Below are 17548 nucleotides of genomic sequence, written 5' to 3'. Positions count from 1 at the left end.
CACTCAATTAGGTTTTGAATTTGGCGCGCTTACTAGTGCGCCATCTATGTACGTCATATCTCGTGGCGCTAACATGAAAAGGGCGACATTTTGTTGTAGCACAAAATTTCTTACTGATCTTTCAAAAAATTCATTATTTTATCCAAAAATACAATTTTTAACATAAAAATTAAATTTACTGGCATTTAAAAATTTTTAGAATTTTTTTTTATTGAAAAAAAAAAAACTTTAAAAATTTTAAGTGCAATTTTTTTCAAAATATTTTTAAGTATAATTAAATAAATAAAAAAAAAAAAAAAATCATAAACGTCTGCTAACTTTAATTTTATGTATTTAACACACATGAAAAAATTTTTATAATAATAAAATTAAGCCAAAAAAAAATTTGCAAAAAATTCTATATAAAAATTTAAAAAAAATTACAAGTGCAATTTTTAAAAATATTTTTTAATGATAATTAATTTGTTCTAAAAATTCCAAAAATTTTTACATAGCTGCTAATTTATGCTACTAAATTTAACAGAAGTTTTTGATTTTTTTTTTATTTATTAAATTAGAACTAAAAAATATTTTTAAAAAATTACACTTAAAGTTTTTCAAATTTTTTCCAAAAAAAATTTTTCTCTGTAATAATTTTTTCAATAAAAAAAATTTCCAACAATTTTTAGTTTATTTTCAATGTAATTAATTTAATAAAAATTATTAAATTTTTATTAATTAATTTGAACTTGGTTAATTAATTTATTACTTAAGATTAAAAAAAAAAAAATGTAATATATTTACCGAACATCATTAAGTTTTGGATACGCGCATATTCTAAGAGTTTTAGAATTAGACCCAACTGCATAAAGTTTCCCATGAGGATGAAATTCAGCGCATCTGACAGCTTGGACATCTTCAAGAGCGGTAACAGGAACAAATCTCGGTCTTCCATTGTGACTACTTCCATTTGTCGAATCTAGTTCTGACCTTGGTTCTGGCTGCAACATTAATTTAAATAATGAACATTAAAAACATGAATGTGGAAACAAGCATTGATAATTTTAAATTGTCCGTAATTGATAATAACTTGCGGGCTATCATTTATCATGATCTTGATCAATAATTGGATGCAATATTTAGTATTGCGTACGTAAATTAATTATTGGCAATTTAACATTGCAAAATTTCGGATTAAACGGTAATGTTTAGTGGTTAAATAATAATAAATGTACGATGTAAACTATACGGTCCGGTAGACACCCACCAATGTATTGCCTTATTAACGTCGGCATAACTGTAAGTAAAGTAATAATTTTATTTTTCTTAACAGAATCTAATGATTTAACATGCTGTTACACGTAGAAAGTTGAGTGACCGAATAGATTTACGATTCTTCTTAATTATTCGTTAGTGTAGTTATACGTTTTTAATTATTCCATTGAAAGAAAAGTTTTTTATTGAGTTTCAGTTATTACTTTTAAATAGATTAATTTTAATTATTAATCTTTACGTTTATTTTTTTTTAATTTAATTAAAAAAAATTAAAAACAATTAATTAATGACGAGCAACTCTGCAGTCACTAAAATATAAAATCATCCTGATATTACACTCGTCAAGAGCTTTCATTTGAATACCCACATGCATTTTTGATATATTTTTCATATATACATATATATAATATATATAAATATATGAAAAATTGATGTGGGTACTCAAATGAAAGGTCTCAATGAGTGTAACATCAGGATGAGCTTATATCTTTAAAAATGTCAATATTTCACTAGATATAAGGTCATTTCTTAATTATGCAATGAGACTAAATTTCACTAAAAAAATTTTTCTTATTCTCTTATTAATATTGAATGAATTTTACAAACATTAAAAATTTTTTATAAAGAAGATGATCTATATCTCCCAGAATTTTTCGAAAGTGCACGAGAAAGTATTTACTATTCCCAGCATATAGAAATTCCGATAAAAAAAAGTTTACAAGTAAAATTAGTAAACCATTTGTTTGATAAAGCGAATGACTTGTGTTTTAATATATTTATTTATTTTTAAGACATATAAGTAAATTAAACAGCTGCAGTCTGTCCCAGATACTAGATAGTACATAGCAAATTTAAAACAGAAGTATTTTCTCTATTCTTATGAAATTATTGATGTTCACGCATTGATGCTCAATACCCGGATTGTTGTTGATTGTTCACTAGGATTTCGCGACAACGCTATTGCTAAAGATCCTAGATATAATACACCTTGCACAATATCTTTATTTGTATTTTTTAATTTAATTCATTGCTCAATCTTTGTTTTTTTATAATTTCTTAATAATACTCTTCTTAATCAGCTTTTTTTTTTTATAAATAAAGTCTAATTTGTAATTATAATTAATTACAAATTGTCTGAACAAATAAAATAATTTTTTAGTAATTAAATAAAGTCATTCGTTTGTTGGCTTATCAATTAATAAAAATAATATGCAAGTAAAAATTTATTTATTGAGTGTTAATAAATTATTTCCAAGTTTTAAGAGCGTAATATATATTTCAATACGCAGCTATAAAAATAAATTTATTAGTTTGTAATTTAAATTAAAGTTAGTAAAAAGTGATCGATAGGAACTTTCCAATCGAAATTATTAAATTACTAGAAACTATCTTGTCTTGTAGATTTTTTCTCGGAGAAATTTGGATGCTTGAAAATGTTTGTTTTTTTTTTTTTTTTTTTTTTTTTTTTTATGTTTATTTTTTATGACGATAATTTGTGGTCAGTGGTGACTTTTTGCGACTGTTTAAAGTAGAAAGTGATCTTGAAAATGTGGCTGAGGAAGAAGACACTGTTTTAGCTGTTCATATTAAATAATAAGGCAGTTAACGATTGTCAAAGGTTCAAAGGACAGTGTATCCTGTTTGCAAAAAATAGAAAGTCATCGAGCTAAATTACTGTCACTAGTCATTGTACTTTTCTGGAACTGTTTAAATGTTTTTAAGTATCGCTAAACGTTGTTTTGTTCACATCATTTTTAACAACTGTTTTTTGGCGGAGAACATTTTTTTTTAAATTATATTATTACAAATTGGAGGCAATTTTTTTTTTTTTTTTTTTTTACGTAATACATAATTAAGAAATGACCTTGTATCTTGTGAACTATTGACATTTTTAAAGAAATAAGCTCACCCCGACATTATACTCATCAAGAGCTTTCATTTGAGTACCCACATCAATTTTTCATATATTTATATATATTATATATATGTATATATGAAAAATATATGATAATGCATGTGGGTACTCAAATGAAAGCTCTTGATGAGTGTAACATCGGAATGAGTTTGTATTTTTAAACACTTCAATATTTAAGAAATTACAGGGCAATTTAACAAAAATTTTATAATATAGTCACGAAAAAAATTTTTTTTGAACTCATGAGGCTATGAAGCAGTATTTAATCTAAATTATATGAATACACTATCAATTTCTCTCTCGTAAAAGTTAAGTATATTTAAAAATAATTTATTTGAACTAATTTTTTGTTCATAAAATTTTCTAAAGCTCATAAAAATAAAAAAAAAAAACACTAAAATAAATGCAACTACTCTTGTATATCGAATTTTAATAATTTGGCATTAATACATAAAACATATTTCAATAACTCGAGTGAAGTATTAACTGTAACTATATCCTGTTACTCAATTGACATTTATTCCTTATCACACCACTTACTTATATTTTACACTTGTTTTCTTGGTTGTAAAAATTGTTTCGTTACTTTTATGAATCGAAAGTAATAGCATGACACTTTTCCGCATGCGGATATATATAAATTAATTGAACGTTAGTAAATATTAAAAATACTAAGCTTAAATAAATAATTTTATGTTTACTTTCTTAGTAATTTTTTTTTGTTAATATATATAAAATATATTTCGATCCAATTTTTTTCTCACAAAAAATGTATTTTTAAATAGAAAAAATATCGATTTTTTTCAATAGATCAATAAATTAATTTAAATTAAGATATTCTTGTCTGGACAACATTTCTTCGTTATCTCAGTGTATCATGCAATATTTAAAAAAAAAAATTCATACACAGAAAAAAAATTATTTTAATCAAGTAAATAATTTTTAAGAATTCTATTTTTTTGGTTTAAGTAAAAAAACTTCTTAAACTCAGAAATTTAATTTTAATTTAAATAAATTTTACTTGATTTAAAATTTTTTTTTTAATTCAAGACAATGAAACTCTTCCAAATAATTTTTTTCTTCATTGAAAGTAATTTTTTTTTTTAAGTGTAGCTTCAAAAAATCTCTAAAAAAAAATTTTGATCCTCGAGATAAAATTTTACTCCAAAAAAATTCGATTTAAAAATTTTTTTAATGACGAAATAATTTAAAGTTTAATTAAAAAATTTTTCTTAATTCAAATCAAAAAATTTTTTTTCCTGCATAAATATAAATCCTGAAAAAACAAACCATATAACTTCCTCTTCTCCTGCAATCTCTTCCCTCCTGCCTACTCTTCCCCCCGCAAGACTTCCTATTAAAAGTAGTGCTGCAAGAATTATCAACATCGAGAAGATTCTCCATAGACCTCCTAGTGTGCTTGCCATGAGCCTTAGGATTTCCTTTAACTTGATTGCCATTTTCATCACTGTACTCCTCCCACTCGACAACTTCGCTCCGGACATCCTCCAGGGACCTGGTCCTGCCAACGGAGCAAGTGCAAGGCACACTGCTCCTGCCGGCGCCGTTAGAAGAAGAAGTCTTGGTCCCATTCCTGGATTTCTCCATCAGCATCATCCTGGGAGGCGCCAGAGTCATCGGGGCCACTTGCAGTCCAGGCCCGCTCGGCGGAGGCGGAAGCGCGTTCTGATACATCGGCCCGAGATAGTAATAGTCTCTATTCCCCATTTCTCGGGCCTTTTTCGGCCTCATCCCCGGGGGGATCACGTTGTAATTGTAATCGTGGGGCAAATGGGGCGCGATCCACTGCGTGAGCGCGTCTATAGGAACTGGCCGGTAGCAAAATGACGGACCACGTGCTGGGTAATTTCTGTACATCGCCGGCCACGGTCGCGGTTTAAACTCTCCTCCGAATCGCGGATCCATTCGCGGATCCAGGATTCTTATGTCGCCCATTTTTATTTTTTTTTTTATCACTTTTACTGTCTAATATTCGCTATGGTAATTTTTTAAATTAAAACTCCGAAAAGTGAGAGTTGATTTCACGCTTTACTTCTCCTTTGACTTTATTTAAAAAGTGAAAATTTGACTGATGGCCAATTGAATTAAATCCTTCTTTGCCTGATCGGCAATCGATCGTGCGTTTAAATTAAATTCTCTTCAATAAAAATAAAAATAAAAATTTAATTTTTTTTTTTTAAATATTTTCACAACTTTCCTCGAGAATTAAAACGATCTCTCTTTTTTGATTTATTTAGTCATCCATTTAAATTATTATTTTTTTTTTTTTTTTTTTTTTTTTGATAAAAATAAATTATTAAATAAAAATTAATTCTAGATAAATTTTTTTGTATTGTACGACTCAGTGAATAAAACAATTCTCACTTGCAATTTCTCTCACGATTTCACTGTACAATATTCACACATTTTAGGAATTTGTTCTTAAGATTTTATTTAAAATTAAACACATCTTACTTTTCCAGAAGAAATTTTTTTGTTTGTTTGTTTGTTAATTTAGAAAAGATTTTTGTATAATTTTAATACTTTTATTAATTAAGGAAAAATTGATTTATCGAACTGGTTTTTCCGGAAAACTTTCGGGAAATTAAAACTAAGTGAATGTGAATTTTATTTTAAGAGAACGCTGTACGGAGTATCCTGAACGAATGCAACGTTCTCGAAGACTGACTTACTATACAAACGAAGCAAGTAATAAGCCGACCCACTTCTGTTACTCTCCCTCCTTACTTTTCTCAAAACACTACTTGTTATTATACTTTTAGATATTAAGTATAGGCTACACTCCGTAGCAGTGAGCTAGTAAATAATACGGTGAAGAAAGCATCCTCTTTCACAGTTTTTATTGCTTCTCATTCATAGTTTGATGATTAATCTCGGTCTAATTTTTGTCATTCATTTTTTTAATTGTTACTCAATTTTTTAGTTTTGTCTTATCTTTGTTTGCTGGGTGTTGCTTCATTTTTGTCACTAAATTATGTCCAAAATAATATTATGAAATTTAAGTTAGTTAATGTTTAAATATGATACCAAAAATATAGATGATAATTTTTTAGATTTTTTTAAGTGTAAAAATTATTATAAAAAAATTTTTTATGAGAAATAAAAATTATGGCTTAAATATTAAAAATTTGGAAAAATTATGAGACTTTTTTTTTTTAAATTTAATTCTCTTAAAAAAGATTTCTATAATTTTTTGAGTCTAATTTTGGAGCCAAAATTTAAATAATAAATTAAGAAATTAATTTTTTTTTAAATAATTAAACAAAAATTGATCCAAAATTAAAAAATTAAATTTTTGATGGAAAAAAAAATTATCATTATTAATTTTTTCCAACAAAAAAGTCTTTGTTAACTTTATAAATTTTTAGTGTAAAAAAAAAAAATTGAGTTTTATTAAAATTACAAAAAAAAAAAAAAAAAAAAACATTTTTTTTAATTTTAATAAAATTTAAAATCATTAAAATTTTTGCAAAATATTTTTATAATAAAAATTATGAGCGTATATGTAAAATAGATGATATTAAGTAACCCTATTGGCTTTTCCTGTTTGATTTATAAATTATATATTTGAAAAATAAAATTATCCAAGAGTTACGTATGGGACACATAAATATAAACTGAAATATGAATTTATTAATGAAGACTAAATAGACACAGAGTTTACTGGGTTTCCGGGAAATATATGCTTTCACTGGATTTAGAGATGATGAAGAACGTCCTGTAAATACTAAATTAAATGACTCGAGACATATTTCCGGAAAAGTTGTTATATGTTTTTAAATATTTTACTTGTGCATATAATTATTAACATCTATTACTGAATACGTAATTGATAGTTTTAAATAATTATTTTTTTACGACATTGAGTGTTTAACTCTCGAACTTTCGGAAAAAAAAAAAAATGTCTAAATATTTTTCCAATGCAAATAAATTTTACTTAGTTAAAAAAAAATTATTTAAAGTTTTTTCTCCGGCAATAATAATTTTATTTTGGATTAAAAAATCATTAGATCATTCAAAAAAAATTTTTTTTACGATTGATAAATCCGAGGTATAATTAATTAAGAAAAAGTTCAATTAAAAAATAATTGTAGGAAATAAAAATGAATGTAAATTGAAGATAATCATGTGTGCGACTAAAAGTGAATGTTTTTTTTTTTTTTTTTTTTTTTTTTTTTTTAGTGTACTATCTCAATTATCAGAGCCCTAATTTGTTTTACGCAATTAGTAAATAGTATAATTAGTTTTTATTTTTATTTTCTAAAAGAGAAACAAATATTTAAATATAATGTTTTTGTAAGTCTTATATAAGCCAATAATTAAAAAATACTTTTGACGGAAGTAATTAGAACAATTACTTAGCGCAAATAATTCGTTGATTTGTAGTTTGTATAAAATTAAGAGAAATATGGTAATGTGAATGGAAAAAATTCAAGTGAATATATAAGTTAGATAAGAAAATAAAAATTTTGAAGATGAAAAGTGAATGAACAATTAATTTTATGAATTATAATAATAATAAACAACAAATATTTGCTCCAGTTAGTAAAACCACTTTATCGAAACAAAAACTAAAAATCCGCGTCCAGCAAAGCTTTCTCTATCGTTATCCATGATGCACACAAATTATTTGTCATCAATGTAAGATATAATTTTCGATGATAGAATCATTGGAGCATAAATAAAACTACTAAACGAACTATCTAGGTCGATTGGATTTTAATGAATATAATGATACTTGTGACATGTAACACTACGCGGCTAAATTATACGGATGTCTTTGATACGCTATGATACGAATTGATACTATATCCTGTCTGTCTCCTGGTCCTGTGTTCTAAGTTCTATGTTCTGAGTTCTATGTGCACTACTGTGGAGAAAGTTTGTCAAAAAATCAGGAAGATGAAAATTGTTTGGATCCGGCCGGATCAATCTGATTTTAGTTGACAGACATAAGAAAGTTTGTTTTCTTCCTCGCTTAATAAAATGAAACTTAATAACTTTATTAGATGTTACAGTGTAATATTAAATGCTAATTAATTAGTTATCGTAATTGTAATACTTAATTCTTTACAGGAAAAAAATTTTAATAATTTTCAAGAGTTTTATCGTTTTGATTTGAGTAAAAAAATTCTTCTAAGAAATTTTTCTTGGATTAAATTTTATTTGATTCAATTTTTGTTTTTTTCAAGACAATTAAATTTATATTAATTATTTTTTTGGCTCAAGAATTTTTCTCTTGATTTAATTTTTTTTTTTCAGTGTTCAGAAAAAATTTTGCATTATAGAAAAAAAAAAAAATTTTGTGTTTAAAAATTTTTATTGTGTAGTGTCAAATATTTAACTCAAAAATTAAAAAAAAATTTTTTTTGACACAAAAATATTATTCGATACTTTTTTAATTTTTCGTCAATGCAAAGCTGTGTTACTTAATTATTACACTTAAATTGTGTTAAATTAGTGTAAAAAAAAGTCAAATATTTGTGTTGAAATTTTTTTTTATTTTATCACAAAAGATAAAAGTTAAAATTCTACGATTCGATTGCAATGCAATGAATTTAAACTATTTATCATATAAAAAAAACAGGCTTACCAAAATTCAGTGATCACGGTAAAATAAATCGAGTTACGAGTTGTTAAAGGTCGAAATGAGGGTCGAAGTTGATCAAACAGGTCCTGTTAACCGACTTTCTTCAGTAAAAAAATCATGACCAGATTACGACCGGTATTTTATTGCTAATAAAATGAGCGTCGTGTTATTAAGAGTATATAACTTAATTTTTAACAGACGACCGCAAAATAATGATTAATTTTTATAAAAACAATCACTAAAAAAGCCAAATTTGCCTTAAATTTCATTTTAAAAAAAATTATGTCAGCTATGAATAAATTTTCAAAGAAGAAACAAAAGGAAAAAAGGCACTCTCTTATTTGCAAAGTTTTATTGATGATAATTCAGTCATTGAGATTATCATTGACATCAAAAGAAGGAGAAATGAGGTGCTCGGAGCTATTTGTACATGCTGAGTGACTTTAATTGCAGTTTCCATGATCACCAGAGCCTAACTATTTAAACTTCCATCAGTTTCTTTTACTTTGACGCATGAGAAAGCAGCCTCGGTCTTTTTGTTTATATTTACAGCATGTTTTAGATTTATAGATCGCGCCATCGTCGATAACGTTGGAATTATCGTCGGTTATGTTGTTGGTAAAGTTAGTCTATAGAATTTGCTACCGGTAGAATTAGAATGTTTCTTTATCGGGAGGAATATCGTCAGTGTTGATGTTATCGGCGTGATTGTGAAGAAAGAAATCTTTTATAAAAAAATATTTATAGTTGAATTATTTTTATAGACTGTTATAATGTAACTTGTTCATTTATTTTTAATATTTTTAAACTGATAAAAAAATTTTTTTCCCCTCCGGGTGTAAAGCGTCAACTTTAGCCCCGCTGCGCTAAACAAAGTTTCCGCTTTACACCTTCGTCAGGGAAAAAAATAGTATACACTCCTCGGGAAGTAAATAAGAAAGCCTCAGATCACATGTTTGTTGACCTCGGCTTCGCCTCGGCCAACAATTACATGTGATCTGAGACATTTCTTACTTTACTTCCCTCGGTGTGTAATATACTATACTTGACATAAGAAAATTTGTTTAGGCCAAAAATAATTTTTTAAGAACAAATTCAAAAATTTGTTCTTTTGATTAAAAAAAAAAAATCATTTTCTTTAAAATAGTATTCTTGGTTCAAGATTTAAGTCAATTTTTTTATCAGTGTATATAAGCCTTCCCAGATATTGACACTTGCAATTTTAATTTACAAAAAAAAAAATCAACACTGATAAATTAATAATATTTAATTTTTTAGTTATAAATTTTAAAATTGGTTTTTTGATAAAATTCAATTTTTTTTATTAGAATAAAATTACAAGTGTCTAACAAATGGTTCAGTGTCAATAACTGGATCTTTTAATTTAGCTTTGATTCTCAAAAAATTGAACGTGAATAAATCTAAGCGTTAAAATAAATCAGCTTTATTGCAATCAATTGTATTGCTAGAGTTATTGAAGAAAAGTAATTTTATTAAAATTTCAATGATCAAAAAATATTTTTTATATTAAAAATCATCGGTAATATTATATTAAGTTATTAAAATTAAGTAATTAGATAGTATCCATCCAAGCTAAAAAATATTTAGGATAAAATCAAAAATATTTAATTTTATCAACAAATTTTTACGGCAATTATTTTTTCAGTCAATTTTCTTTAAAATTGATGATAAAAATCCTAGATTTTAAGATTAAATATTTTAAATTAGATATTTTATAATTTTTTAAATTAATCTTGAACTTAACTATCAAAAATCTAATTTAAAAAATTTTAATCCACACATAAATATTTTTAAAAATTTATTTTGGTTAAAAACGTAAAATTATTTTTCATTTGTAACTGATTTACTCTAAAACATAAAAGACATGGGTCTTATTAAATTATTGCATCAAATTTATTTTACAAGAAAGTTAATTCAACTGATTCTGTATAAAAATATTAAAGTCACGCTGGAGACAAGAAGATTAAATTGAAGTATTTTATCTTATACCGAATAAAAAGAGCGCTTGTATCAGAATTTAGTGAATGAAAAACTTCAAGCCCAGTCAACTGAAACTTATTCTTACAACTGAATGAATACAAGAGATTGAATTAAATAATTCAGTATTATGCAAGTGATAATCCTTCTTAGAACGGAGATCAAATTTAATCATTGAATTCAAAACTAAATTTTTGAAACCTTCCGTACAATTTTTTTTTTTCAAATTAACTTAATAAAAAAAAACTAATTTTTTTTTATCCAAGTACATATTTTCAATAAAAAATTGAGGCTCTTGTAAATGACAGAGGTTTCACAATTTTTTTTTTTTTTTATTAAAAAAAAAAAACACATTGCGAAATAAAGTTAAAAATCGGCAACTTTCACTTTGATTACTCAGCAAGCAGACAAAAAATCCACCGTTAACATAAAAAAAAAAGTTAAAATAAAATACCTCGAATTCAAGCGAGTCTACAACATTTTCATCGTAATTTTCCGAGCCACCTTGACTTTTCCACAGCATGTACGGCAACACTTTATCAAAATCCAAAGACCTCATTGCAAGCCAAAATTTTTTAAATTAAACAATTTATGACCGAACTTTTGAAAAATTATAATAAGAATTAGATTAATAATTTAATTCGTCATTCCTAGGCATGATGTAAAAACACAAACTTGAGGTGCGCGCACACAGACAATAGATGAAGCGTATTTCCGAAATTTAAGGTGCAAAACACGAAATCTAAGCTTGAATTTAATAAATATTTAAAATAAAATAAAAATATTAATATTTTACACCGATGTCAGTAAGTTCGATGCCTTTTGCTACAGCTCCTATTCACAACTGAAATAAACAACTGTAGCGGCGTGTTTCCTAGACCTAGACCAGAAGACAACTTTCCATTTCTATTACGATCACGCGAGTTTAAGAGTTAAGCCGCGGTCGTGCCTTTTGCTCCTTTCTTCCTCCATAACTTAGAAAATTCACTTCCACTTTTTTGTTCTTTGCAATCTAAGATCAATCATAATTATACAATTATAATTATATTTTATCGCTAAATCGTAAATAAATTTTTAGCTAGATGATATTTATATATATATATATACAATGGAATCAGAGGGAAATAAAGCGACAGTGAAAGTAGGAAACGCAACTTTGTTTCCCGGATGAATAATTTTAAATAAATAATTAAATTTATAGTTTGCGATTGTGGAAAAAATTATGATGATACGATTATATTATATTATATGTGATATACATATCAGATTAATTAAATTAAGTCAAAAATTCCTGAGAACAAAGCGAAGAAAGAACAAATCTTAAATCTCGACCCGGAAATTCGCGGCAAATTTGAAATGATTTTTTTTATATTTTGAATTTTAACAAACGGTAAATAAATTTACTTTTAAGAGATATTTTAAGATGAGTTAAGCGGACAAGATAAATTTATTTTTGAGACGTGATTCATTTCCGCTTAGAACTGACGCTTAAAGACCAGAACAAGAAATTTTAACTCTCTAAGGAGAAAAATTATGTTGTTTGAGTTTTAAATAATTTTAGGGAGTAAATAACCGGAAAATTGTTTCATTTTCTAGAGACGCTTGCTGAATTTTAATATTATCTTTTAATGGTTGTTTGTTTTTTGTTTTTACCTGATGCTGACAAAATTTAATGTTTTCCGGAAGATTCGAAGGAAATGAGACCCACAAAGTCGAGCAACGAGCCGTGGTAGCCATATGAAATAGAAATCTTTGATGTGTTGGATAATAAATTTAATGTTTTATTTGTGTTACAGGAAAATGAGTGTAAATTTTGGTTTTTATTGGACTGAAGAAAGGTGCTTTCGTATTTTCCGTAAAAAAATTTATTTATGCTTAAAAAAAAATTTTAAGAAGAAAAAAAATACCGGAAAGTTAAATACGGATTTGCCTGCGGCTCGTTCTTCTTTTTGCGGCTTTTAATTTTATTTTCCGGGAATTTTACAAGTGTGTCAATACATCTTTCTTTTAAAAGCATTTATGGAAATTTTTTACACTTGAAAATATAATAATTATGCCTAGATTTTTATTAGAAAAATTAACACACTTTAACATATAAAAAATTATTATTATTATTATTTTTTTATTCAACGAAAAAAAAAATATAAATTTTATCCATAATTATGATATTTTTCCAATAAATAATTTTTAATAACTATCAATGAAATTTTTTGACGAATAATTCTTATTACCATAAAAAGTCCAAAATTTTTCTATCAAAAATTAAAAAAAAAAAATTTTTTTTATTTGAAAGTTTGAAAATAAAAATTTATAAATAATATATAATAATAAGAAAACATTGGACAGTGACTAGGGCTTAAGTTTATGTGTCAATAAGCTTCAATTTTAGTTAACGGTATCTTTTTATAGTGGAACTAATAATTCATGCACGTGTACCGAGACAAATATTGAGTATTATCCATAATGGACTATGAACTGTACGTACTGTCATGTCATTGACTACAGTTCAGCACTATTACATGAGCATTATTTAATTTTTAACATTTATGTCACTTGTATTATTGAGGAGCTTGTAACGAGTACCATTTGCATATGAAAGGTAATTTTTGCGTGGATGCATGAAAGGATTAAATGTTTAATTTTATAAATTATTGATGTAAATAAATAATTACTTTTAAATTAATTTGCTTCGAAAAATAAATAGAAAATAATTTATTATTATTATTATTATTATTTATGAATTTCATGAGTTTTTTTCACTAAAGACAATTATAAAAAAAAAAATTAAAAATAACAAGCTTCCTATAAATAATTTCTGTTGTAATATTTAAATGAATTTTTTTTGTTATTTTTCAGGTAAGCTCTATACAATAAATATGTCACACTATACATCAGCCCTAGGATCCCACGCGTCAGTTAAAAGAATCCTAGAAAATAGCTCGAGTTTCATGATGCGAAACTTGTGTTTTTTGTAAGGGAAATGAAAGTTTATTGTTTACAACGTAAATGGACTAGTTTTCATAGCTCCAGAATTTTTGCTGTCATTTAAAAATTTTTAATTTATAGTTTATAACCCATTTTCTAGTTTTTATTTTTTGTTAAGCAATTAAATCAACATACTTTTGCTCAATATTTTTTTTTAGAAATTTGCAATCAATAATTTGAAAATTGTTAGCTTAATTTTATTGCATTGATTCTAAAAGTTTGTAAAAAGATGAGTCAGAAGAATTTTATTGTAAAGTTAACGAAGATTTATTTAAATTTTAACATGTGTTGGTGTTTTATTGATGTTATCGTTGCATAAATAATAGTTTGCTATTAAAAGTAATTAATATAATAATAAATTAAATATTGCGTGAAAAGTTAAGACATTTACAGTAATTAGAAGATAAAATATTTTATAGAAAATAATAAAAATGTCGGGGATTTTTTTAGTGTAATTATAATTTATGAGCAATGACTCGTATTTATTATTATCAAGTGTAATTATTTATTGAAATCCGATAAAGGTCGTTAATTGTAAAATTATTAGTAGTTATTTAATTTTACGCACTGGATTTTTTTTTACGTAAAAAATTTAAAAATTAAAAATTTTTTTTTTAAATTACGAAAAAAAATTTTAAATATAATTTTTTTGTACCATAAAACTAAACAATTATTAATCTATTTGTCCCTCATTCTTAATAATTAAAATTTTTAATTATATAAGCTGTAAAAATTGTTTAGCGCTAAAAATATTTCAACGGTACTCAGAAGCGGTAATTAAAATTTATTATGTAGAATAAATTTGAATTAACAAATTTAATTGTTTAAGTACATATTTGTGAGACAAGAAGGAAGAAGTAAATATTTTAAAAATAATAATTTGTAAAATTGTTCAATTTAAATAAATATTAATAAAAATAATAATAAAATTAAAGTAAATTTGTTTAAATGAAAGGAAAAAAATCAGCATAACTTTTTTATCATTTAAATATAAATTTAAAAATGACGCAAATGAATAAAAATTAAAAGTAATAGATTCAAATGAAAAAATCCATATTGTAAACCCGTCGCGACCATATCCGCGCTAAAAGTGGGCGGTTTAATAAATAATAAGGTTTACAATTCCGATCATGACTAGATCTCGGGCATTTAAATGAAATTCAGAAGTCAAAACATTGAAACAAATGTTTAGGTATGACAATGCGGAAGAACAGAGTACGAGTGTAGGTGGACTATATTTGAATATCAATACGGATTGGTTATAAAATTTTATTAATTTAAAAAAAAAAAAAAACTAATAAAGTATGCAGTCTATAAATAAGTATAAGAAAAAAATGCATCAATTGTCAATTAATTAGTAAGCAAACAAAATAAAAGTGTTTTTGCAATCGACTGTGCTTGTCTTGTGTGTATGACTAAGCGAGCAACCGCGCGACTATTACCATGCATGGCATAGCTTATGACGTAATTGTCGTCATCAGGACCCAGAATCTTCGGAAATATTCATGACCGTGTTCTCATTTTAACTTAGCTTTAAAATCAATGTCAAATTTCAAGGTTTTTTTTATTGAACGAAAAATTTATTGATTTTTTTTTTTCGATCAAAATAAACAAAAATTTGTAAAATATTGATATGGGATTTGAATTTTTTTATTTAAAAATTAATTATTAAAAATAGGTTTTTTTTTTTTTCAAAAAAATTTTTGAATTTTAATTCCAACTTTATTTTCGACAATTAAAAAAAATTATCACAACGATAATCTTCAAATTTATTATTATTTTTATTAATCTATATTATTAAGAGAATAAGCAAAATTTTGTAGCTAGTGTATTTATTTGATAAATAATCAATTTTTTATGATAAGTATTTAGACTGCAAATAATTAAGAAATGACCTGGTATCTTGTGAAATATTCACATTTTTAAAGATATAAGCTCATCCTGATGTTATACTCATCAAGAGCTTTCATTTAAGTACCCACATCAATTTTTCATATATTTATATATATTATATATATGTATATACGAAAAATATATGAAAAATTGATGTGGGTACTCAAATGAAAGCTCTTGATGAGTGTAACATCGGGATGAGCTTAAATCTTTAAAAATTTTAACTCACAATAAAAAATCTTTTTTTCTATAATAAAAAAAAAAAAAAAAAATAAATTTACCTTCCCAACATCTTCCTCCCAAATGGCATCATCCCATCCCCCAGAGGACCCGGAAGAGCTTCTCCTCCCAGGATCCCAAGAGTTCCTCTTAAAATTATCCAGAGAGTCGGTAGAAAACCTCTTGGACCTCTCAACAGAACTTCTCCTCGTCGGAGCATAAAAATTCCCCACAGTCCCCGAGACGCCCAATTTATCCTTTCGGATATTTCCATTGGATCCATGAAGCGGGTCGCTTTTAAGAGTGACACTCAGATTGCTCCTCAAGTTCCCATTAGAGCCGGCCAAACAACTCTTAAGATTCCCATTAGAATTAGAGATATTCCTGGCACTGATGTGATAATCGACACTGGTCGACCTGGGAGAGTCGACAACGTCCACCGAGGTGCCAAAGATACTCCCCAAATGATTATTATTATCATTAATACTCCTGTCATTATCTAATTCGAGGGAGTCCCGTCTTATCGCGGGTCTCTGGAGGCTTGTCATCGACTTGGCGACATAATCACGTCTCAGCGGGGCGTAGGATTCTTTTTTCTGGTACCCGGAGCCGATAAACGGCGAAGAGTCGTTTCTGGAGCCCATTCCCATTGAGGCGGAGTAATTATCGCGTTTAAAGTGATGATTTATCGCACCTGTTGAAGCCGCGAGAGGATCGCGCCGCAAAGTGCTCGGAAAAGACGAAGGGTGGATCTCTTTTTTCGCTAAATTCGAGGTTGAGGTCCCTGACAACAGCGAAGATGTCGAAGAGATTCCCAAGGAGCTTCTCCGCCCCAAAGTGAGGTTGTTGTTCGTCCTCAGGGGGTACAACATGCTCAGAGAGCCGCGGCGGTTCGTGCAATTTTCCTTGAAATGCTTCCCGTGGATGTCACAGCACCTGTCGATTTTGCGCTCCAGTTTGCTCACACTCGGGGGTTTTGATAAATCTTGCTCTAGTTTCACATCTCTGAATAAGTCTTCCAAGCGACGTATCGCCGCTTGTTGATGCATCGAGGACATATTTATTTGACCGAATTAAAACAAACTATTGAAAAACTATCACTTGATTTTTACACACAGATTTAGTTTTGATGAAAGATTGGAAAGATGCTTCGCGGATCTAATGCTACATAAAAAGAGCGTATGCTGTAAAGACCGTAGTTCTTAACGCGACTGAATGGATACTAACATAACATAATGTAACTGGATGGCATAGAGAGAAGAGAGAGGTATAATATGAAAAGGAAGGGAGAGTTGTGTGAGTTTAAGTTAAGAGCTATGTGTTGGGTCCCCACCAGACACCAGTAAAGATCACACGTTGTTTTGCTGTAGGCTTCTTCCTTATTAGGTCAAACTTATGGGTTTTTTGTCCAGCGAAATAATTTTAATGCGGGATAATATGAAGGGAGGAAGGTAAGTAATTAATATCATCATCATCATGAGGATACTTTTCCTTTTCGGTGGATTTTTCCGAGGTATTGTTGAGTTATTTTTGGATCCATTGTTTTTTGCAAGTCTTCTAGCTCAGTAGATTTTTTTTTTACTGTTTTTGAAATTGAAAAAATTTTAATTATTTTTTTTTTTTTTTAATGCAATAATTTGCAAATTTTTTTTTTTTTTTAATGCAATAATTTG

At 26.9% G+C, this 17548-nt stretch overlaps 1 protein-coding gene across 4 annotated transcripts in view; it reads right to left on the bottom strand.

Annotated features, from left to right (window-relative positions):
• The window catches only part of LOC141528526 (WD repeat-containing protein 47), a 50875-nt gene that overhangs the window by 3348 nt on the left and 29979 nt on the right, over positions 1–17548 (bottom strand). For 2 of the 4 annotated variants that reach the window (XM_074244614.1, XM_074244617.1), the window contains one exon: positions 784–980. In XM_074244614.1, coding sequence (XP_074100715.1) covers positions 784–980 — 197 coding nt within the window. Of the gene's footprint in view, positions 1–783; positions 981–4459; positions 5388–15937; positions 17079–17548 lie in introns of those variants that run through there. The other 2 variants (XM_074244615.1, XM_074244616.1) reach the window with 2 other exon arrangements.

The sequence above is a fragment of the Cotesia typhae genome, unplaced genomic scaffold (genome assembly GCF_013202065.1).
Source record: "Cotesia typhae breed Kobodo isofemale line unplaced genomic scaffold, CoteBio_Ctyphae contig_44, whole genome shotgun sequence".
NCBI classification, from domain to species: Eukaryota; Metazoa; Arthropoda; class Insecta; order Hymenoptera; family Braconidae; genus Cotesia; species Cotesia typhae.
Note: the sequence above shows the minus strand (reverse complement) of the source record. Positions and strands in the feature narration are given on the sequence as shown.